The sequence below is a fragment of the Hyaena hyaena genome, unplaced genomic scaffold (assembly GCF_003009895.1).
Source record: "Hyaena hyaena isolate Hyena2069 unplaced genomic scaffold, ASM300989v1 scaffold_10, whole genome shotgun sequence".
Taxonomy (NCBI): domain Eukaryota; kingdom Metazoa; phylum Chordata; class Mammalia; order Carnivora; family Hyaenidae; genus Hyaena; species Hyaena hyaena.
The window spans coordinates 6,826,378-6,850,326 of record NW_024080642.1 but is presented as its reverse complement, the minus strand read 5'-3'; the positions used below and the strand labels follow the sequence as shown (position 1 = coordinate 6,850,326).

General features: G+C 41.4%; 1 protein-coding gene across 1 annotated transcript in view; it reads left to right on the top strand.

Annotated features, from left to right (window-relative positions):
• Positions 1 to 23,949, top strand: part of SMYD4 (SET and MYND domain containing 4) — a 43,220-nt gene that overhangs the window by 3,205 nt on the left and 16,066 nt on the right. Inside the window, exons 3-5 of the mRNA XM_039254184.1 lie at positions 10,799 to 10,943; positions 17,549 to 17,638; positions 19,097 to 20,231. Of these exons, the coding sequence (XP_039110115.1) occupies positions 10,799 to 10,943; positions 17,549 to 17,638; positions 19,097 to 20,231 (1,370 nt within the window). The remainder of the gene's footprint in view (positions 1 to 10,798; positions 10,944 to 17,548; positions 17,639 to 19,096; positions 20,232 to 23,949) is intronic.

Here is a 23,949-nt window from a genome sequence, read left to right as displayed (position 1 = left end):
TAAATAGTGTGATCAGATATGGTATCATTGACAAAGTGGAAGTTGAGCAAAGTCTTGGAGACACAGGAGTTAACAAATTAGATATTTGAGAGAAGAGTCCTCCAGACAGAGATCGCAAGGTGGGATGGGTCTGGCATGTTTAAGCAACAGCAGGAAGACTAGTGTGAATGAACAGCGTAAACCAGAGGGACGGGGCTCCTTGGTGGCTCAGATGGTTGGGCGTCCGACTTTCACGCAGGTCATGATCTCAGGGTCTGTGAGTTCAAGCCCTACATCCCCTTCTGTGCAGATAGCTCGGAACCTGGAGCCTGCTTTAGATTCTATGTTTCCCTCTCTCTCTGTCCTCCCCACTCATGCTTTGTCTCTCTCACTCTCAAAAATAAACATTTAAAAAAACCAGAGGGACAGGAGCAGGAAATAACATCAAAGAGGCAATGGGGCATGCATGGGAGTTGAGGATAGCAGGTGGCACAAGTCGTGTCGGCCCTCCTGAGCAGCTTTTTTTACTCTGAGTAGGAAATTATCGCAAGGTGTAGTAGGCAGGCTTCTAAAGATGATGCCCCCTCCCCAGCACTCCCAAGTCAGTTGACCTTGAGGTACAATTATCTAGTGGGTCTAACCTAATTAGATGATGCCGTTAAACGTAGAACATTTTTTCCAGCTGGTGGCATAAAGGAACATCAGAGAGATTCAAACTGTGAGATGTGCGTGTGCTTTTGCTGACTTTAAACATGGAGGGGGACCACATGACAAGGAATTCAGGCAGCCTCTTCAAGCTAAGAGTAGTTCTTGGCTGATAGCCAGCAAGGAAGTGAGGCCCTCAGACCTACAATTGCAAGGGACTGGCTTGATTTCAGCCTTGTGAGACCCTGTGCAGAGAACTCAGACAGGATCACCTGCACTTCTGATCAACGGACTGTGAGGATAATAAGTGGGTGTTTCAAGCTGCTGAAGTTCTGGTAATTTGTTACACACGACAGTAGAAAACTAATTCCCAGGGTTTTAAGAGAATGATATGATCTGATTATATTTTGAAGCAGGGGTCAGCACAACTAAAGCCTGCAGGGTAAATCCAGCCTGCTGCCACTTTTTATATGACCATCAGCTAAGAATGGTTTTTACGGATAAGCATTTACAGTTGATTTGATATTTGGGAACACTGGCTTTGAACCCCAATTAAATAAAATTCATTTTAAAAAATTCCATGCTCATTAGTAGACCTGTACTACACGGGGTGCCTGGCCTGCTCAGTCAGAGGAACTTGTGACTCTTGATCTCAGGGTAGGAGGGCCAGGGGAGGGGGGGAACCAACTTAAAAAAAAAAAGTAGACCTATATTACAAAAAATTATCCTCAATTATTTTTTAAGTTCTGTCGATAAAAATTTTATAGAAATTTGTTTTCTCTTTTTTTAAATTTTTTAACGTTTTATTTATTTTTGAGAGAGAGAGAGAGAGAGACAGCATGAGCAGAGGAGGGTCAGAGAGAGAGGGAGACACAGAATCCAAAGACAGGCTCCAGGCTCTGAGCTGTCAGCACAGAGCCCGATGCGGGGCCCAAACCCACAAACCACGAGATCATGAACTGAGCCGAAGTTGGACGCATAACCCACTGAGCCACCCAAGCCCCTGTTTTCTCTTTTCTTATAGGACTCCTTCTATAATAGCCTCGATTTTACTTCTTGGCCCACAAAACTTAAATATTTACTCTCAGACTCTCCACAGAGAAAGTGTGCTAACTCCTGTTTCAAGGGATTGCTCTGACCACAGTGTTGAGAATAGACCATAGGACAAGCAAGGGTAGAATTCAGGAAACCTGTTGGGAGGCTCTCGCATTAATCCAGGTGGATTAATTAATCCTCCATTAATCTCAGAAATGAGGTGATGATAATTTGGACCAGGGTGGCAGTGGTGGGGTTGACGAGAAGCGATTGGATTCTGAAGGTAGGCTTAATAGCATTCCCTGAAAGATGGGATGGGATGTATTAGAGAATGCGGGAAGTAAAAAGTGACTTGAGGGGTTTGGGCCTAAGAAAGATGAAATTACCATCACCTGGGAGGGCTGCAGATGGAGCCATTTTGGGAAGATCAGGGGTTCATAGTTCAGTTTGAGATGTCTAGTAGACAGCCAAGTGGGGGTGTCTAAGTCAGTACAATATTGAGCTGACAGCGCTGGGCTAGAGAGAAAAATTTGGGAGTCGTACATGGTATTTTGAGTTGTAGACGGGTAGGTTCACCATGGTAGGGAGTGTAAATGCTTATAATGTACCTTGATATCTTCCTTTCTATTTATCTCATTTAAAAAATATGAATCAAGACCCACTAAACTGATTTCATGGCCTACAGTTTGAAAAATAATGTCTAAATCCCTATGGGATCTGTGGATTCCCTTGACAGAATTTCCAAGCTATTGATGAAAATAATAATAGTAGCAGAGTTATCCCAAGGTAATTAGATACGGCTTACTAACACCAAGAAGTCCTAATCCATAGGAATCATTTCAAGTGTTGGTGCACGGAAAGGAATATAAATTAGGAGGATTTGCTTGGCCATGAAATATCAGAGTTCCTCCAGGCTCCAGCCTAGGCTCTCTTTCCTTTCCTGTCTGTATCCCTACCTGATAGTCTCATGTACACCCATAATATCAGTTACCTCCTATGTGCTGATGAGCCGTAAAATTCTATGTCCAGTCCTCACCTCCCTTCTGAGACTCAAATCTCTAAATCCAGCTGACTACTAAAAATCCCAAAGATACTTAAAATTCAACATATCCAGGAGCACCTGTGTGGCTCAGTCGGTTGAGCATCTGACTCTTGATTGCGGCTCGGGTCACGATCTCACGGAGTTGTGAGTTCATGCCCCACGTGGGGCTCTACATTAAGCATGGAGCCTGCTTAGGATTCTCTCTCTCTCTCTCTCTCTGACTCATTCTCTTTCTTCTCTCTGTCTCTCTCAGAAAAAAAAAAAATTCAACATCTCCAAAATCAAACTCACAGTCCCTTCCAGTGGTCCCTTTCTTAGTGAATTGCACTGCCATATTTCAGTTCCTAAAGCTAGAAACCTATGAACCATTCTATATTTAAAAATAACTCGTGGAGGGACGCCTGGGTGGCCTAGTCGGTTGGGCGTCCGACTTTCGCTTAGGTCATGATCTCGCAGTTCGTGTGTTCGAGCCCCGCGTCAGGCTCTGTGCTGACTGCCAGCTCAGAGCCTGGAGCCTATTTCAGAGTCTGTGATTCCCTCTCTCTCTGACTCTCCCCTGCTCACACTGTCTCTCTCTCTCTCCTAGAAATAAATAAAAAACATTAAAAAAAATTAAAAATAAAATAAAAATAACTCATGGAGAGGGAGGGGCATCTGGCTGGTTCAGTTGGTACAGCCTACAAATACTAATCTTGGGGTTGTGAGTTTGAGCCCCATGTTGGGTATAGTAATTAATTAAAAATAAAATCTATAAAAATTTGTTTTTTTAAAAAAATAAATACAACTCACAGGGCTCAGTCAGTAGAACATGGAACTCTTAATCTTGGGGTTGCAAGTTCAAGCCCCACGTTGGATGTAGAGTTACTTAAAAATAAAATCTTAAAAAACAGCTCATGAGGGGGTGCCTGGCTTGCTCAGATGGAGGAGCATGCAACTCTTGACCCCAGGGTTGTGAATTCACCCCGACATTGGGTATAGAAATCACTAAAAAAAATAAGTTTTTTAAAAATAATAAAATTAAATCTAAAATAAGAACTCATGATCACATGATAGTACAAATGGAAAGATGGGCAAATGGAGGTAAATTGTTGTAAGGTTCTTCTATTGTTTGGGAAGTGGCAAAATACTAACTGAAGATAGTAAATAAATGAGGGATTCATTTTGTAATCTCCAGGCTAAACACAAACAAGTATTTAAACATTTATAATAAGAGGCACCTCGGTGGCTCAGTTGATTTAACTTCTGGCTCTCTCTCTGTCTCTATCTCTCTCTCTCTCCCTCCCTTCCCCACCCTCTCCCCCTCTCTCTCCCTCCTCCCCCTGCCCCTCTTCCCTTCTCACGAACTCTCCCTCCCTCCTCTCTCTCTCTCTCTCTCTCGCGTGCGTGCTCAAAAAAAAAGTATAATGAAATCGGTTAATCTTCCTCTTTTCCCATGTGGTATATATAATACAACATAATACAACCCATCCTAATCCCTGGAATTTGTGAATATGTTAGGTTACATTGTAAGAAGAAATTAAGTCTGCAGATGGAATTAAGGTTGCCAATGAGCCGATTTTAAGATAAGCAGAGTAGCCTGGATTACCCATTAGCCCAGCACAATCACAATAATCCTTAAAAATGTACAAAGGAAGCAGAAGAGTCAGAGGGAGATATAACTTTGAGAGAATTGTCAAGAGAGATGCAGCATTGCTGGTTTTGAAGGTAAAGAAAGGGAGCCACAAGCCAAAGAATGTAGGCAGCTTCTAGAAACTGGAAACGCTGAGGACTCAGATTTTCCCCTGGAGCCAGAAAGTAACACGTCTTTACCAACACCTTGATTTTAGCCACAGAGACCCACATTGGAACTGTAAGATGACACAATTTTGTTTGTATTAAGCCACTAATTTTGTAGGAATTTGTTACAGCAGTGACACACTGCCTTTACCTCACTAATGCAAATGACTGTCAGTAGCTGGACCACTATTAACTGGTTCCCCAAATGCATACTTGGCTCCCTCCCAACTATTACCTACACCACAAAGGAAATCCTTTTTAAAAACACAGATCAGATTATATTGCTCTCACTTAGCATCTTTCAGGAGTTTCTTTTACTCTTGCAGTGAAGACTAAAATTCTCAACCTAATATAGTCAGTAAGATGTCACTGTCTGCCCACCGTCTGTGTCCGTGGCCTCCTTTTACCACACTCCTATTTCCAGCACATTGGCCTTTCAGTTCTTGACGTACAGTATACTTACACTATGCTTCTTGTGACTTGGCCTTTACTGCCTGTATCTCTTCTGCCTGAAATGCTTTCTCTGGCTTCTCTGTACTCTTCCATGCCCTAATGAAGTTCTACTTGTCTTCAGGGTCAGCAAGATCTTTCCTCGGGAAAACCCTCGGAGTCCTAGCTCAGTATATATTTACAACATCACATAGCTTTCGTTTCCATGTTAGTGTAATCATTTGGTTCACGTCTGTCTTCACTACTAGACCATCAACTCCATGAGGGCAAATATCTTGTCTGTGTTTGTCTTTCTGTAGACAAGAGCACTGCTGTGTCCAAAAAAAAAAAGGGGGGGGGGGGACATTTAATAAATACTGATTGAATGTCAGTTTAGACATATGTCTAAAGCGCTTCACCAGCTGGTATATATTAATGCTTATAGGACATACGTGAGAGTCTCACATACTTGAACATATGTAAACACCTTTCAGGTTCAATGTTAACACCTTTGTGCCAACAACTGTCAGCAGTGTCTGGCACATAGCCTGCACTCCTATTTTAGTTGAATGAAATGATGAATGCAGTGTTCAGCCTTGCCAGTTCAGGTACTAACTAGGTACAATTAAGAATTTACTTGTTTTGGAGTGGGTGGTTTTTTTTTTTTTTTTAATGTTTACTCATTTTTAAGAGACAGGGAGAGACAGAGCATGAATGGGGGATTGCAGAGAGAGAGGGAGACGCAGAATCTGAAGGAGGTTCCAGACTCCGAGCTGTCAGCACAGAGCCCAGTGTGGGGCTCGAACCCACGGACTGTGAAATCACGACCTGAGCTGAAGTTGGAAGCTTAACCGACTGAGCCACCCAGGTGCCGCTTGGGGTGTTTTTTTGATACTTGTTGTTATTCATTTTTATAAATGTCGACAAGATGCAAATACATTCTCATTGTATTTGAAATGATATTTAGTGAAGTTTAACGGGAATTTTCTTGTGGTTATTAAACTTTCAGGATGTGTCCAAGGCTACCAATGTTTATCATGCCCGCCAGGTGTAGAGTTTGTCTGACAAATGAAAAGCTACAGAGTCTGAGGACATCTGAGCCCTTGGATACAACCCTGCCTGAAAACAGATCTGCCTTTGGACATCCTAATTTCATAGTGGAGAGGTTACTTAAAAAAATAAAACTAAAAGATTTTTTTTAAAAAGGCAAGCCACAAAATGGGAGGAGATATTGGCAAATCACATATCTGATAAGGAGAACTCCTAAAACTCAACAAGAGAACAAGCAACCTGATGTTTAAAAACGGGCAAAGGACTTAAATAGACGGTTCTCCAGAGAGGGTAGATCAATAGCCAACAAGCACATAGAGAGGTGCTCTGAACATCACTAGTCATTAGGGAGACACAAATCCGAACTCCGCTGAGACACCACCTCACAGTCATTAGGATGGTTACTAGGAAAAAAACAAAAAACAGCAGAAAATAGCCCATGTTGGTGAGGACGTGAAAAAGCTGGAGGCCTGCTAGTGGGAATGTAAAATAGTGTAGCTACTATGGAAACCAGTGTCATTCCTCAAAAAATTAAAACTAGAATTAATATATGGTCCAGCAATCCTGCTTCTACATGGATGCCCCAAAGAATTGAAACTCAATAGATATTTTCTCAAATAGAACTCAAATAGATATTTTCACACCAATGTTCATGGCAGTAATTTTCACAATAGTCAAAAATGGAAACAGCCCAAATGTTGTCCAAATGTGGTATCTACATACAGTAGAATATTATTCATCCATAAGAATGAAGTTCTGGTACATGCGACAACACGGATGATCATGGGAACAGTGTGCTAAGTGAAATAAGCTAGGCATAAAAAGATACTAGTATATGGTTCCACTTACCTGAATTACCTAGACTAGACATTCACAGAGACAGAACACAGAATAGAGGTTACCGGGGGCTAGAGAGAGGGAGGGATGTGGAGTTATCTTCTTATTGTTATTATTATTATTTTAAGTATACTTATTTATTTTGAGAGAGACACAGAGAGTGCACAAGCCAGGAGAGGGGCAGAGAGGGGGTGGGACAGAGGGTCCAAAGCAAGATCTGTGCTGACAACAGAGTGCCCAACGTGGAGTTTGGGCTCATCAACCGTGACCTGAGCCAAAGTCAGATGCTTTACCAACTGAGCCACCCAGGCGCCCCTGGGGAGTTATCTTTTAATGAGGACAGAGTTTTCAGTTTGGAACAGTAACAAAGTTATGGAAATGGATAGCGGTGATGATTGCACAATATTGTGAATGTGCTTAATGCCACTGAACTGTATACTTAAAAAATAGTTAAAGTATTAATTTTGTCATGTGTATTTTACCACAATAAAAATAATTAATTAGAAAAATTATTTGTTTTGGGGCACCTGGGTGGCTCAGTCTGTTGAGTGTCCAACTCTTGATTTCACCTCAGGTCATGAACTCAGGATCATGGGATCATGCTGGGTGTGAAACCTGCTTGGGATTCTCCCTCTCTCCACCTAACACTCTCTCTGTGAGAGAGAGAAAAAAATATATATATATTTATATAGCATAATATAACATATATATATTCTAACTTGGTGCCTGAAGAAAAAAATGAATTATTACAGCTTAGTTCTTAATTGTACTAAAGAACAATTACACAACATTGAATTTATCATCATTTTGGATTAAGATAAAGAATATCTATCGTTAACCAAGAAGAGTTTTGCTATAATTATTATTCACCACAATCTTTTTTGCTTGAGCTAGGATTTTCAGATTTACTCTAGTTTGAAACAAAACAAAAACAAACAGGAAAAAAGAACAGACTGTATGGCTCACCAGATCTGCATAGGGTATTATCCTCATATTGTTTTTAGACTGGAATAAATCTAGAATAGGCAAGCACACCTTTTAAATTAAAATTTTTAATCTTTTTAAATTAAAATTTCTAATTTCCTTTTCCTATTATTTTGATATTTTTCTATATTGTGTTTAAATACTAATAAAGTATTTTACATTAACTCCTATGCAGTAAAGATAAGGTTCTTTGTAATTTCAGTACATATGTACATAGACACATCATACTGAATCACAGTGTAAAAGATATTTCATTTTATGGGTCTTTGTAAACAAAAGTTTGAAAAACATTGTACATTTCTGATTTTGATTTCTTCTTTGACCCAAGAGTTGCTTAAGAGAATTTTTAGTTTTCAGGGCACGTGGGTAGCTTAGTCAGTTAAGCTTCTGAGTGGGCTCTGGTCATGATCTCACAAATTTGTGTGATTGAGCCCTGCGTCAGGCTCTGCACTGACATCACAGAGCTTTCCTGGGATCCTCTCTTTCCTGATGTCCCTGCCCCTTCCCCACTCATGCTTGCTTTCTCACTCTCTCAAAATAAATAAATATTTTAAAAATTAAAAATCTAATGTTTATTTTTGAGAGAGCGAGAGCGTGCAAGCAAGGAGGGGGGGAGCAGAGAGAAAGAGGAAGACACAGAATCTGAAGCAGCCTCCAACCTCTGACCTGTCAGCACAGAACCCAATGCAGGGCTCGAACCCATGAACCATGATATCATGACCTGAGCTGAAGTTGGACACTTAACCCACTGAGCCACACAGGCGTCCCTAAAAAGCGTTTTAAAAGAGAATTTTTATTTTTCACATTATGCATATTTTACTTTCTTTATATAGTTAAAGAGTCTAGGGTATTCTTTTTCTCCCTGTTGGCAGATTGGTGTATTCTCCATTGCCAGTGTGTGTATATTTGTGGGTTTTTTTTTAATGTTTATCTAATTATTTTAGAGAGAGAGTGCAAGAGAGGGGCAGAATGAGAAAGAGAGAATCTCAAGCAGGCTTCATGTTGTCAGCACAGAGCCAAATGCAGGGCTCAAACTCACGGATCATGAGATCATGACCTGAGCCTAAACCAAGAGTCGGACACAGCCTTTTCAGATTGAAATAGTTTCAGAATTATTTGTAAAAATAGTACAAAGAATTCCTGTGTGATATCCTCTATTAAATAACACAAATTCAATCAAATAATTTTTGTTTATTTATTTATTTTTGAGAGAGAGAGAGAGAGAGATTGAGAGAGAGAATACCAAGCAGGGTCCTTGCTGACAGCACAGAGCCCCATACAGGGCTTGAACTCACAAACTGTGAGATCATGACCTGAACCAAAATGAAGAGGGAGACATTTAACCGACTGAGTCACCCAGACACCTCCAGCCAAGTAAATTTTATTTTATTTTATTTTTATTTAAAAAATTTTTAATGTTTATTTTTGAGAGAATGAGTGCATGTGTGCCTGTGAGCATGGAGGAGAGGGAGAGAGAGGGTCCCAAGCCGTCTCCATTCTGACAGCAGAGAGCCTGATATGGGGCTCAAACTCATAGACTGTGAAATCATGACCAGAGCCAAAGTCGGATGCCCCTCAACCAACTAAATTTTAAAGATCTAATTGGTTTTATTAATTGATTCATGGATTGAGCAGCATCCCAACTAGCATGTAGAAGGGAGCTCCAAAGGGCTATGGAAAAGGAAAGGTTTTTAAAAGTAGAGGGACACCTGTGTGGCTCAGTCAGTTAAGCTTCCCACTTCGGCTCAGGTCATGATCTCACGGTTCCAGAGTTTGAGCCTCTTGCCCAGCTCTGCACTGACAGCTCAGAGCCTGCTTCAGATTCTGTGTCTTCCTCTCTCTTTCTACCCCTCCCCTGCTCATTCCCTCTCTGTCTCTCTCTCTCTCTCAAAAATAAATAAACATTAAAAAAAAAAAAAAGGGGGTGGTGCCTGGGTGGCTCCGTTGGTTGAGTGTCCCACTCTTAATTTTGGCTCAGATCATGATGTCATGGTCCTGATCTGACAGTTGTGAGATCTGAGCCCTCACTGGGCTCCTGGCTGACAGCTTGGAGCCTGCTTGAGATCCTCATTCTCTCTCTCTCTCTTAAACAAACATTTAGGGGTGCCTGGGTGGCTCAATTGGTTGGGCCTCTGACTTTTGGTTTCAGTTCAGATGGTGATCTCACAGTTGGTGGTTTCCGGCCCTGTGTAGGGCTCCATGCTGGCAGCAGGAGCTTGCTTTGGGATTCTCTGTCTCCCTCTCTCTCTGCCTCTCTCTCTCTCTCTCTAAAACAAATAAACATAAAAAAAAAATAAATGTAGAGAGAATGTGGGAAAAAAGGAAATTGTTAGCAAAGAATCCGTTGTTTTAGGCAAGGTCACCCTCTTAAGGGAAATGGAAAGGGTCTATCAGAAAATTTCCTAGTACTGACCAGTAAATTTCCATCTTGAGGTTAAAGGTTACATTTCTGGGTTTTTGCAACTGCAGTCAGTTTGGGTGTTAAGTCTTGGTTTACTGACTTGGGTCCTTAACACGTGACACCATTTTGGGCCTGTGATTTTCTTTTCAGTGTCTTTTTTTCAGATTCCCCAAATGTTAATGCTTTACTACATTTACTTTGTGATTCATTCTCATCTCTTTCTCCCTCCCTCGCTCTCCTTCCCTCGTCCACTCTCTTTCTGTCAGCCATCCACTCAAGTATTTTCAACACAGCTTAAGTGGAGAATATTCTGTTAGAAAACCATGTATTATGTTATTCTCCATACCCAAGCTTTTTTATGATGCATTATTGAAGGAATGGTAACTACAAAATAAATAATTAGCATCCTGTCCTCAGAACAGAAATTCTGGTATCTGTGCCTCTGAGGCCACAAGATTCCCTCCCCCCACTCCCCCATTCACATTACATGATACAGACAACCTCACTTGTCCCAGTGTTTTGCAGGTAGATACAACGTTTCAAGTGCATTGGCTAAGGAACTTCCCTTGAAATAAGTGTGTGCTTTTTTTGTTTCTTTCTTCCTTCCTTCCTTCATGAAGACCAGAGGATGAGATGTTTTTAAAAAATCTCTCTAGAGGTTACCTTGTGGAAAAGGACCCTAACGCTCCCCTTTTCTACAGAGAAGAAGGAAACAAAAAATTTCAGCAGAAGGATTATATGGGAGCCACTGTGCTGTACTCTAAGGTAAGGCACCCTCGCTCAGCAGGAGGGGCTATTCAACCACTTAGCGATGATGCGATGCGATGATGCGGAGTTCTTCAGAGGCTAGAACCTTACCGCTGAATTCTGTAGCCAGTGGTTGCCTTGTTTACAATTTGTGAATCAAATTTGAAAAAGAAAACTGGCAGAATTCTGCCATTGGTTATATGCCAAAACAAAGGGTCATTTATGTTACATGTCCTGAATTCCATCAAGAAACTTCTATTCCAAATTCCCTCCAATAACCCTGTAGCAGTAGGCTTATTGGACCCGAGGCTCTGCCTTGCCCGTGTCTGTCAGCTGTCACTGAATTGTGTGCCATTTGTATCGGAATGACTGACGAGGCTGTCGGTTTGATAGTCCCTATTTAGAGGCTGGCTAGGTGTCTGGTTAGCCACGGTGTTCGCTCACAGCCAGCGTGACTTAGATTAAGCTGAACAGGAAAATAAGCTCAAGTGCCACAGCCTATTTAAACCCCATTTTGAAGGTTGTCAACAGATGCAGAAATTCCTAGGAGATGTTGTGGGTTTGGATCCAGACTACCACAATAAAGCTAGCCAAATAAATTTTTTTGGTTTCCCAGTTATGTTTATACTATTTATTGTCTATTAAGTGTGCAATAGCGTTGTGCCAAAAAAATGTACATACCTTAAATTAAAAGTACCCCATTGCCAAAAAAAAATGCTGACCATCATCTGAGCTTTCAGCAGGTTGATCACTGATCACAGCTCACCATAATGAATATAATAGTGATGAAAGTTTGAAATATGGCAAGAATTGCCAAAATGTAAGACAGAGACACAATGTGAGCAAAGGTTATTGAAAGGTGCTGATAGACATGCTCAATGCAGGATTGCCACAAACCTTTGATATGTAAAACACAAACACACACACACACACACACACACACACACACACGCCATGTGTGCGAAGCACATTAAAATGAAGTATGCCTGGGGCGCCTGGGTGGCTTAGTCAGTTAAGCGTCCGACTTTCGCATAGGTCATGATCTTGCGGTTCGTGAGTTCGAGCCCTGCGTCGGGCTCTGTGCACACTGCCAGCTTGGAGCCTGGAGCCTGTTTCAGAGTCTGTGACTCCCTCTCTCTCTGACCCTCCCCTGCTCACGCTGTCTCTCTCTCTCTCTCTCCTAGAAATAAATAAAACATTAAAAAAATAAATGAATAAAATGAAGTATGCCTATATTTATTTTTTTAATGTCTTTATATTTATCTGAGAGAGAGAATGAGAATGAGTGGAGGAGGGGCAGAGAGAGGGAGACAGAATCTATAGTAGGCTCCAGGCTCTGAGCTATCAGCACAGAGCCCAATGCGGAGCTCGAATTCACAAAGCAGAAGATTATGACCTGAGCCAAAATTGGATGCTTAAGTGACTGAGCCACCCAGGCACTCTGAGGTATGCTTATATTTAAAATTATACTAGGGGCATCTGGGTGGCGCAGTCAGTTAAGCATCTCTCTCTCTTTTTTTTTTTTCAATAAAAAAAACAGAAGAGCAGAGAGAGAGGACAGAATGAGAATCCCAAGCAGGCTCTGCACCACTAGTGTGGAGCCCAGTACAGGGCTCAGAACTCATGAACAGTGAGATCACGACCTGAGCCTATGTCAGACACTTAACCATGAACCACCCAGGTGCCCCTGAGCCTCTGACTCTTGATTTCAGCTCAAGCCATGATCTCACAATTCATGAGATCGAGACTTGCATGGGGCTCTGCGCTAAAAGTGCAGTGCCTGCTTGGGATTCTCTCTCCCTCCCTCTTTCTCTGTCCCCCCCCCCATCAAAATAAGTAAATAAACTTTTAAAAGTAACAAAATTATCCTAAGCATCACTGAGATAGATTTTGATAAGGAAGAGCGGCTTTTAACTGTCCTCTGCTCTTACTGTCCTGATTCCATCGTAGAAACTGAAACAAGATCCCTGAGAGACTTCCATCCATAATGTTTGAGATAAATATGGGCTCAAAGCAAGAATGTGTCAATCCCTTCACCACATCTGTGATCTTGTGTATTAAAAGAATGAGTGTAAATTTGAAGGGTAGACCCCTACTCTGAATCTTTAACAAGGCAAAGCTTAACTAAGTTTGGAATTAGTTTTCCAACTATCAGACTTACACCAATAGCCTCTGTAACTGATGAAAGCCCTGCTTTGTAATATAACATAAAGTATTGAGTTGAATAATCTGAATTCCTGATTGCAGAAGAATTAAGATTCATTAGATGTAATGATCCACTGATAAGTGGCTTAATAGCTCTTTTTTATTGAGCTAATCTCTTCAACTTTAAGCGTGTGCATCAGAAATGGGATCATATGGGAAGCTGTTCAAGGGAAACAAGTAAAATAAAAAGGGAAATCAGACAAAAAATTAAGGTTTGCTCTGGATGCGAAGGGAGATGAGCTTTCCTGTTTCACGAAGCTAGTATTTTGGGGTTTGTGGTACTTTGCAATTTTCTACAAAGCTGCTATTTTCTTTCTTTTTTAAAATAATATTTGTTGGGGCGCCCGGGTGGCTTAGTCGGTTGGGCGTCTGACTTTCGCTCAGGTCATGATCTCGCGGATCGTGGGTTCGAGCCCCGCGTCGGGCTCTGTGCTGACTGCCAGCTCAGAGCCTGGAGCCTGTTTCAGAGTCTGTGTCTCCCTCTCTCTCTGACCTTCCCCTGCTCACGCTGTCTCTCTCTCTCTGCTAGAAATAAATAAAACATTAACAAAAAAATTAAAAAAAAATAAATAAATAAAATAAAATAATATTTGTTGTTTCTATCTGATTATAAAAGTACTATATTTTGTAAGTCGCTTGGAAAATATAGAGAAGCAGAAGGAGTAAAAAAAAAAAATCCCATAATCAAGGATACGCACTGTTAACATTTTTTTGCTTACATCCATCCAGCCACTTTTTCCTCTGAAAACATGTTTTTCTTTTACAAAATTGGGATAATGCTGCACTTACTGTTTTGTAATCTGCTTTTTTCCCTCAACAATTTATTGTGACCATTTTCTCGTGTTATTAAATTTTCCACTAGCACATGATTTTTTATGGCTAGCTTAGTGTTCCATTACAGAGAACTACGCTTGATTGAACATCTCCTAATGTTGACAGATTGCTTGGTATCACAAAGCTACAAGGAGTGTCTTCCTATGTAAATATTTTTACACATCTGATTATTTCCTTAGGATACATTCCTAGAAGAGCAATTGCTGGGTCAGTTTAAATGTTTCTTGTTTTTTTTTTTTTAAGGCCTTTGGTACTTGATGCTGAACTGTTCTCTAGGAAAGAACTAGTTAACAACCCTTTTAGTAGAAATGGGAATTCTCATTTCTCTGAATCCTGAGCAATACTAGTTTTTAAGATTTTTGTTATCATTTTAGCCATTTAGTTTTAATAGGAAATGTGTTTACATAGTTCTAATTCAAAAGGTACAAGAATATATACTCAGTGTAGTCTATTTCTTCTGTCTCCTAGCCACCTCTTTATCTAACACCAGAACCCAACACTATTAAATGTATCTTTCCAGAGGTATTTGGCATATATAAATAAATACAAATAATCTCCCATTCCTGCACGCACATACACTTGTTTATTTATTTTGAAAGAGAGAGAATGCACACACATACAAGCAGGGGAGGGGCAGAGAGCGAGAGGGAGGGAGAGACAGAATCCCAAGCAGGCTCCACACTGTCAGCACAGAGCCCTATGCAGGGCTCAAACTCCTGAAACCATGGGATCATGACCTGAGCCAAAACCAAGAGTCGGATGCTTAACCTACTGAGCCACCCAGGCACCACCACACACATACACTTTTTACATAAATATACACAGTTCAGCCCCAGGCTTTTTTTCACTTAATAATATCTTGGAGATCATTCCACCTCTGTACATTAAGAGCGTCCTCATTCTTATAGCTGCATGGTATTACTTTCCATGGATGTATAGTGATTTATTTAACCAGTGTCTTACAGAGCAATATGCAATTGATCTGAGTAGTTCCATATCTTTTGCTGTTTCAAATAACTCTATGTTGAGAAACTTTGCACGTGTGTTATTTTGCACCTATCGTTGGGGTAAAAGGTTACATCTGTAGGATGAATTCCTGGAAGAGGAGTTGCCGGTTAAATGGAGATATAAGTGATATAGATGTATATGAAATACGTATATATATATATGTTGCTAACTTGCCCTTCATGATCATGAGACCAACTTGTATTCCCACTAGCAACATGTGAGAATGCCCATTTTCCCACTCCTTTAACAACTCCATGTGCTACCCGCTGTATTTATCTTTGCCAGTCTGATCTAAAAAGTGGTTTCTTGGTACAGTTGGGGCTTTTTTCCAATTTATCATATGGAAACTTTTTTTATTGTGGTAAAATATGCATTACATAAAATGTTCCATTTTAACCATTTTTAAGTACACAACGCAGTGGCGTTAAGTACATTTACAGTGCCATATAACTGATGTGGAAATGTTGGAGGTGCAGCAAATGGCCAAGAAAGAATTCTTGAGGCACCTTCAGTGCAAAAAGGGTAGCTTTATTAAAGCACGGGGACAGGACACATGGTCAGAAAGAGCTGCACTGAGGTTGTGAGGAGCACTTGACTATATATCTTCAAGTTGGGAAGGGGTCAGGAGTAGAGTAAGTCTGTAAGGAATGTGGAAGCGAGGTTTCCAGGACCTTGAGAGGGCTAGCTGTGGTTAGAGGTCATTTATTATTGTTCAGTAAAACCTTAGTGATGAGACCCTTCAGATGTATATCAGTGGGCCATAGGCTTGGAGGATGATTGCCTGTATCTATCTTGAGGTATTAGAGATAAAAGAAGTTTCCAAAGGAATTTGTATGTGTTAAAGGAGCCTTACAAGACCCTGGAGGTCGGGCTAATGTTAAGCTAAGCCTTTTGCCCTTAGCAAAATACTAGCATCCAGGCAGTTGAGTTCCTAGAGGAAGGTCACTCTGCCCAGCTCAAGGACATGTCAATGGGCAGTAAGTAGTAAGGCAGTTTTCATTTTTTTTCTTTTGCCTTTGTTCCCCACATCACAACCATCATCATCCATTTCCAGAACTCTCACATCAATGAAAACAAACTCTGTGCCCATTAAATAGTGACTCTCCATACCTCCCTTCCCCTCACCCCAGACAACCTCTGTTCTATTTCTGTCTCTCTGATATTGCCTGCTCCAGGTACCTCATGTAAGTGGAATCATACAATATTGTCCTTTTGTTTCTGGCTTATTTTGCTTAGCATAATGTTTTCAAGGTCCAGTAGAGATTTAATTTGCATTTTGCTGATTATGAATGAGGCTGAACATTTTTTCATATGTTTACGAGCCATTTCTATTTCCCACTAGAACCGTCTATTCACATCATTTGCTTATTTTCCTATTGAATCATCGGTCGTCATCTTATTGATCTGTAGGAGCTTTTATAAAGTAATGAACCCTTTGCCTCTGATATGAGCTACAGATATTTTTTCCAGTTCAATGTTTGCTTTTGATATTGCTTTTATTGGTTTTTGCTGTAAAGAAGTGTGGTTTTTTTTAAATAATTTTTTAATGTTTATTTATTTTTGAAAGGCGGGAGGGGCAAGAGGGAGGCAGAGTATCCCAAACAGGCTCCATGCTGACAGCAGAGAACCTGATGTGAGGCTAGAACTCCCAAACTGTGAAATCATGACCTGAGCCAAAGTCAGATACTTAACCAACTGAGCTTCCCAGGTGCCCAAGAAATGTTTTATATACTCAAATTTATTAACCTTTTGTGACTTCTGGGCTTTGTGTCATAGTTAGAAAGGGATTCCTCACTCCAACATCACTTGAGATTTTTCCTATAGTTTGTTCTAGTGCTTTGAGAGTTTCATTTTTTACATTAAGATTTTGATCCATTGGGAATTTACCCTAATCAGAGGTTTATCATAGAGAGCCAACTTTATTTCTCTTCGTACCTGTGACAGTACTTTTATTGAATAATCCTTATCTTTTCTCCACTGACTTGAGATGCTGCCTTTATGATAATTATTAATCCTTGCCAATATGCCGGTAGAAAGAAAGGAGCCCTTGTGTGCTTTCGTGTGCATGTATTTTGCTCTTCACAAAGTAATTAACTATTTGTTTTCTAAGAATTAAGTGTCATTAGTGTTTTTTTCATTTGTGAATTTCTATCTGTGCCACTCGCCCTTTGTTGTGTGCAGGTTGTGCTTGCAATATTTTCCTCCGTGTTCATTTACCTCCAGGATTGTTTGGGGCTAAGGCGGTGTCTGATGCCGCTATCTTCAAAGTGCTTTGAATATTTATTTCCTCACTCGATCTTCACAGCTTTGCTCTAAAGTAGTTAAAAATGAAGCTGAAGCACAAAGAGATCCAGTAACTTTGCCAATTTCATACCATCTTTCATAGCAGAGCCCTTATCTGGAAGAAACACAAACTCTAGAAATGCTCATTTTCCAGGTGCCTGGCTGGCTCAGTTGGTGTAACGAGTGACTCTTGATCTCAGAGTCATGCGTTGGAGCCCCACGTTGGGTGTAGAGATTATTTTTTTTAAATGCTAGTTCCCATTAATCCTTTTAACCAGTTCATTGTTTTGCAGGGAATATCACATTCAAAGCCTCACACCGCAGACATTTCCCTGTGTTACGGCAATCGCTCTGCAGCCCTCTTCCACCTGGGTCAGTATGAAGTGAGTATCAGGGTGCGTGGTATGATCGGGAGGATCTGGAGGGGTCCACTGGACGGCCAGACCTGCTTCTCTGCTTTTACCCGAGAGCACTAAAACTAGGCCATGCTGCAGGCAGTTGGATTGGCAGACAATTGGTATCCTCCCAAATTTATTCTTCCTCCTGGTTCATTTTTTTCTCTCCAGATTCATTTTACCTGCCACAGGTGATCATGTGGGGCAATATCGGTTGACAAGAAAGTGTCAGGGCACAGGGCCATGGACTACATCCAGTGGGTCAGCAGTTCTCAGTGTTGAGCTCAGCAGTGAGATGTGTTGCTAATAATACCTCAGGTTCCAAGTGTTTGCAAACTATTTACTTGTTTGTTTATTCTTAATGAGTAGAGCATGTTCAAGATTATCTCTGCAGTAACGTGGCTCACCCTCCATATGCCTTTTGAATGGGCAAGTCCAAGTTGCAGGGAAATGCCTGTGTAAGACTAGGAGAAAGTGGGCTTTATATGATCCACTGTCTTCTCATTCCCTAGTTGAGGTCCAAGGACAAGCTCTCAAACATCATTTTGGTATGTCCATTTTTGGAAAACCACAGAAATATAAAATATTGCCTACAATTAAGAACTTTTGGGGGGCATCCAGGTGGCTCAGTCGATTGAGCATCTGACTTCGGCTCAGGTCATGATCTCACAGTCTGTGAGTTCGAGTCCCACCTCACATTCTGTGCTGGCAGCACAGAGCCTGAAGCCTGCTTTGGATTCTGTGTGTCTCTCTCTCTGGCCCTCGCCTACTCAGTCTCTTAAAAATAAATAAATGTTAAAAAAAAACCTTTTTGAATAATCACAAGATCACTACCCATTGCCCTTTGAACTAAAAGAGACAAGCAAGAATTTAACTCCAGGCCCTGAGCAAAAAAGTCCTGGACAACCGAGGACAAGGATTGCAAGAACTTGTGTAGTATGTAGCCCTTTATTACTTCCGTGTATTTCCCTATATGTCTAGTTCCCTTCATGCAGCAGTGATTTTCATACATTGAACACCTACTATGCCCCAGGCGGTCTTTTCAACCTTACTTATATTACCTTATTTCATCTGTAAAACACCCCTGTGAGGTTATCTTGTTTTTCAGATGAGAACACCAAGACACTTAGAGATGAAGTTGCTCACACAGTCTCGGGCATCTCATAAGTGGCAGTCTGTAGTGGAGTGTAGATCTGTCTGGCTTCTATGTGTAAGACTTTTTCCCCTCAAAACAGGAATATTCAGTAAGACAAACACAATATCCTCAGAAAGTGTTACTTAACCACTCATAAGATCACACAGCAGAATATGATTTAATAGCCTGTGGTTATAGTTTCTCTGTCTTTAATGATCTTTCAGCTTTCCTGTAGATTTTTGTTACTATTTTCAGTAGACACTGAAAAGTAGGGACCTAGGGTCATTTGGGGATTTCCTTTCTGTTTGCAGATGTGTCTTAAAGACATCATGAGAGCGCAGATGCACGGGTACCCAGAGAGACTACAGCCCAAGATGCTGTTGCGTAAGGCCGAATGTCTGGTGGCCCTGGGGAGGCCACAGGAGGCAAGCCAGACCATCCGCGATCTTGAAAGGAGCTTTGCTGCCGGGCCAACCCTAGCAGCTGCCCAGTTTCAGATTCTGCAGAGAAACCTCTGTCGCCTGAAAACGAAGGCAGAAGAAAAGGAGACTCTCACAGAAACCTTCCCAGCAGCTCTAACCAAAGCCTTGGAGGATATGGATGTAAAGGAAGAGAATGGACAAATTCCCAATGCGTCGTCATCCGTCAGCTTATGCACAGACCCCCTAAGGGGCCGCTATCTGGTTGCCACAAAAGATATTCTCCCAGGAGAGCTCTTGGTGAAGGAGGACGCTTTTGTGAGTGTCCTTCACCCGGGAGAGAGGCCACCCCTGCGCCTCCCAGAGAGTGAGTGGGATACCAGCGTTACCAACAGGGACCTCTACTGTCACCGATGTTTGGTGCACACTCTGGCCCCGGTTCCCTGTGGCGGGTGCAGCTACGCCAAGTACTGCAGCCAGGACTGCATGCAGCAGGCCTGGGGTCTGTACCATAGCGTGGAGTGTTCTCTAGGAGGGCTGCTCCTCACCCTGGGTGTCTTCTGCCACATCGCCCTGAGGTCCACTCTCCTAGCTAGACCTGAGGATGCAAGCAGAGTCGTGAGGAAGCTTTGTGGTGAGATTAGGAACAAAGACCCGTGTTCACCTGAAAGCGAGACTTGGGTGCAAGCGCTCACTTGTGACCTGGGAGGGGAGAGAGAGGAGAGACGCAAAACGCACGAGCCCCCCATTCCAGGATGTGATCTGAATGGGAAATACGAAAGCAATTACAATGCCGTCTTCCACCTCTTGCCCCATACTGAAAACCAGAGCCCAGAGCACAGATTTCTGTGTGCTCTAAGTGTCTCTGCACTGTGCAGGCAGCTCGAGGCGGCCAGCTGCTCTGAGCCCACAGTGGCCGGGCCTGCTGTCCTGGGTTCCGAGGTGGCTGTCTGGGGAGCAGCCATGCTGAAACACATGCTGCAGCTGCGGTGCAATGCGCAGGCAATCACCACCATCCAGCATACAGGTAAGAGCAAGGCTGTTTTTGCCTTACCATATTGTCCTTGATGTAGCTGATATCTGGGGAGAAACAACTGTGAGTGGAAACGGTAGCCTCGCTGTTTAAACACATCATGGTCTAATAGGAAAACGCTGCTAGCCACCTTGTGTTGTCGTGATTATGGCATTGAGAAGCTATGTGACCTGAACAAATTATTTTATTCCACTCTGCCTCAGTTTTCTCCATCTCTAAAATGGGTAGTTTATGGTTTTTTTAAAGTTTATTTCTTTTTATAAAAAAAAAATGTTTAATCTTTATTTTTGAGAGTGAGACAGAGAAAGACAGAGTACAAGCAGGGGAGAGGCAGACTCAGAATCTGAAATAGGCTCCAGGCTCCGAGCTGTCAGCACAGAGCCTGATATGGGGCTTGAACCCACGAACTGTGAGATCATGACATGAGCCGAAGTAGGACACTTAACCGACTGATCCACCCAGGCGCCCCTTAAGTTTATATATTTATTTTGAAAGAGAGCGAGTAAGCACAGGCAGGGGAGGGGCAGAGAGAGAATCCCAAGCTGGCTCCATGCTGTCTGCACAGAGCCAGACACAGGGCTCAAACTAAAAAACCGTGAGAACATTACTTGAGCCAAAATCCAGATTTGTACACTTAACCAACTGAGCCACCCAGACACCCCACTAAAATGAGTAGTTCAATCCCACCTAACTTTACTGAGTTGTAAGGATACTGTGTTTGTAAAAATACTTTAAAAACCCTATTACTGGGGGGGGGGGGGATGGTTATTATGAAATAGTAATCAAAGAAGACTACAGAAAGAAGAAGGTCTATAGTTGAGTTAAGGTATCAGACTCTTATTCATGTGACTCTGCCAGTCTGTCGCGTCCCTTTGCAATTGACAGATCTCCGCCAGTCTTCTGTTTTAAATTTCCCAGAGAGCAACCTGGCCAAGCACAGTTTTTCACACAATACCGGCATGAACGGTCAGTCCTTTGGTCTGTGGCCCACAATCTAGGGGCCGCCCCAGACACAGACCAGCCTCACCCTGCTTGCCTAAAACAGGTCCTGTAGATGAAGCTGCTTAAGGCTGTTCCGGTAGATGGGAAGACAGGGTGTGGCCCCATCATGACCGACAGCAGGTACCGTTAGAAAAGAGATGGCGTTTCCAGCATCTCTATTGTATGATCTCCATTTTAGCAGATACGGTTTTTCAATTCAATTAGGTCATTATACTTTTCTCAATATTCTAACTAACCCTATCGAGGAGAAGAATTAGATAGTACCCAAACCTGTTCATAGACACATTGATATTAAATGTGACATTAGTTAGCTATACATGCTTAGCTCTTTTGGTCTTCTCAATAAGTAATCTAGAATTTTGTCAACCATTTGTATGCATGTTTTTATCTTTAATTATAATTCAGCTGCTGAGTTTTATGATGTATAGGCATTTCAGTAGAGGTGTTTTGGGAGGAAGACTCTCTTTCCCATCCCGAAGCACATGGAACATCCAAAAATAGCACTGTGTCATCCCATAATACTAGGGACTCCGACTGCAAGCCAGTCTCTGTTTGGTTCTCTGCTTTCTTTTGCTTCTTTGAGCTGTTGCTACCTACTAAAATACATCTGTTAAGTGTTTTTCAGAATTTTGTTTTCCCTTGGGTACATTCCCTGGCATATTAAAAAATATTATTTTCATTGAGTTCTGTTTTTGCAAATATAAAAAAAATAGTGTATGGGGCTTCCAGATTATAATGGCAGAAAGTTACAAACTCCTGATTTTATTGTGTCTTGCCCCGAAAGTACTTAAGAGAACAGGCAAAAAAGACATAAATGTCAGTAGCTCTGAGAACTATAGAAACTCTTGTCTATGTGGACAACAGCAGGCTGACTCCCTGAGGCAGAAGGGAGAGCCGCGGACCAAAGGAGTTTTCCATGCACGTTCCTCCATGGGCCTGTCCCTTACCATCAAAGAACCTTAGCCTAAATGTTTTTGCTCCATGCGCATGACACCTCATTATAGTCAGGTTTTTATTTGCATAGCGAGTTTTGGGTAAAAATTTGCCTAAGTTGTTCAGAATAAACTTTTGGATAGTAACCGACTGAGCCACGCAGGCACCCCTATCTATAAGGTTCTATGTTTTGTGGATAATTTATTCTTACTAAATGATGTTTTAAATATATATATAGAAAAAAAATGGCTAAATGCAAAAATACCAAAATCTTAACAGTAATCAATGCTGAAAATGGAAATATGGCTGATTACTACTTTCTTCTTTGGACTTCCTTATATATATCTTGTTTGTTTTTTGCTATGTAGGCTTCATGCCTACCAATGCGGGGCTTGATCTCAGACCCTGAGATCAAGACCTGAGCTGAGATTCACCCAGGCATCCCTGAACTTTTCCTATATTTTTAAAATTAAAAACACTGATTCACACAGTAGTAACATTATTCTGGTAAATTTAAAATGGATTGTATACTTCCTTATTATTCTAGGGGCAAAACATTTTTTTAAAAGTTCACCGAGCAAAAAGATGATAAAGATGGTAAAATGAGTTTTTACGTAATTGTAAATGGGCTAAACTCTAAATGAATCTTTAAAAATGGGTAAAATAAAATTTAGGGACACCTGGGTGGCTCAGTCAGTTAAGTGTCTGACTTTGGCTCAGATCTTGTGTTCCGTGAGTTCAATCCCTGTGTGGGGCTCTGTGCTGACAGCTCAGAGTCTGGAGTCTGCTTCAGATTCTGTGTCTCTTTCTCTCTCTCTCAAAGATAAATAAACATTAGGGGTTTTTTTCAATTTAAATATGATTATGTTCTGTTTACAAAAGTGACAGATATAACAAAGCACAGAGTTTTTGAGTGAGACATGTCACGAATCACAAGCTAATCAGGGTATTGGTATTACTATGAAATAGTAGAATTCAAGATATCTAGTAAAAAGAACACTGAAATACATCATCAACCTCTTAGCTCTCAGGAACATAGAGATTGTGTCTATAAAACAAAAATGATTAAGTACACAAGGAGAAACTGATAAAAACTCCATGGTTGTGAGAAAGTTTAATATACCACTCTGACTTTGATAAAAAATATATTAAAAATAAGGATCTGGGGGCGCCTGGCTGGCTCAGTAAGAGTACGCAACTCTTGGTCTCAAGGTCGTGAGTTTGGGCCCCACGTTGGGTATAGAGATTACTTAATAATATAGAGATTACTTAAATAAAAAACCTTTTTCTTTAAAGTTTATTTAGAGAGAAAGAGAGAGAGAGAGCAGGGGAGGGACAGAGAGAGAGGGAGAGAGAATCCCAAGCAGGCTCCACTGTCAGCACAGAGCCCAACTCGGGGCTGATCCCACGAAGTATGAGATGATGACCTGAGCTGAAATCAAGAGTCAGACGCTTAAGCCACTGAGCCACCCAGGTGTTCTTTAAATAAATAAAACTAAAAAAAAGAATAAGGATCTAGAGGCCAAGATAACTAACATACTAGGGGATTCAGTACATATATCCATCAAAACTTGTGTCTTCTAGACGAGGGTAATGTGATGTGGGCCAGGAACCAATGGCTAAAAAAGAATTCTTGAGACATTTTCAGCACAAAAAGGTGTTCTGGGTTTGTTTTTTAATTAAAGCATGGAATAGGACCTATGGGCAGAAAGAGCTGCACTGGGATTTTGAGAAGGAATTGATTATATACTACTTTTAAGTTGATTATATACTTTTT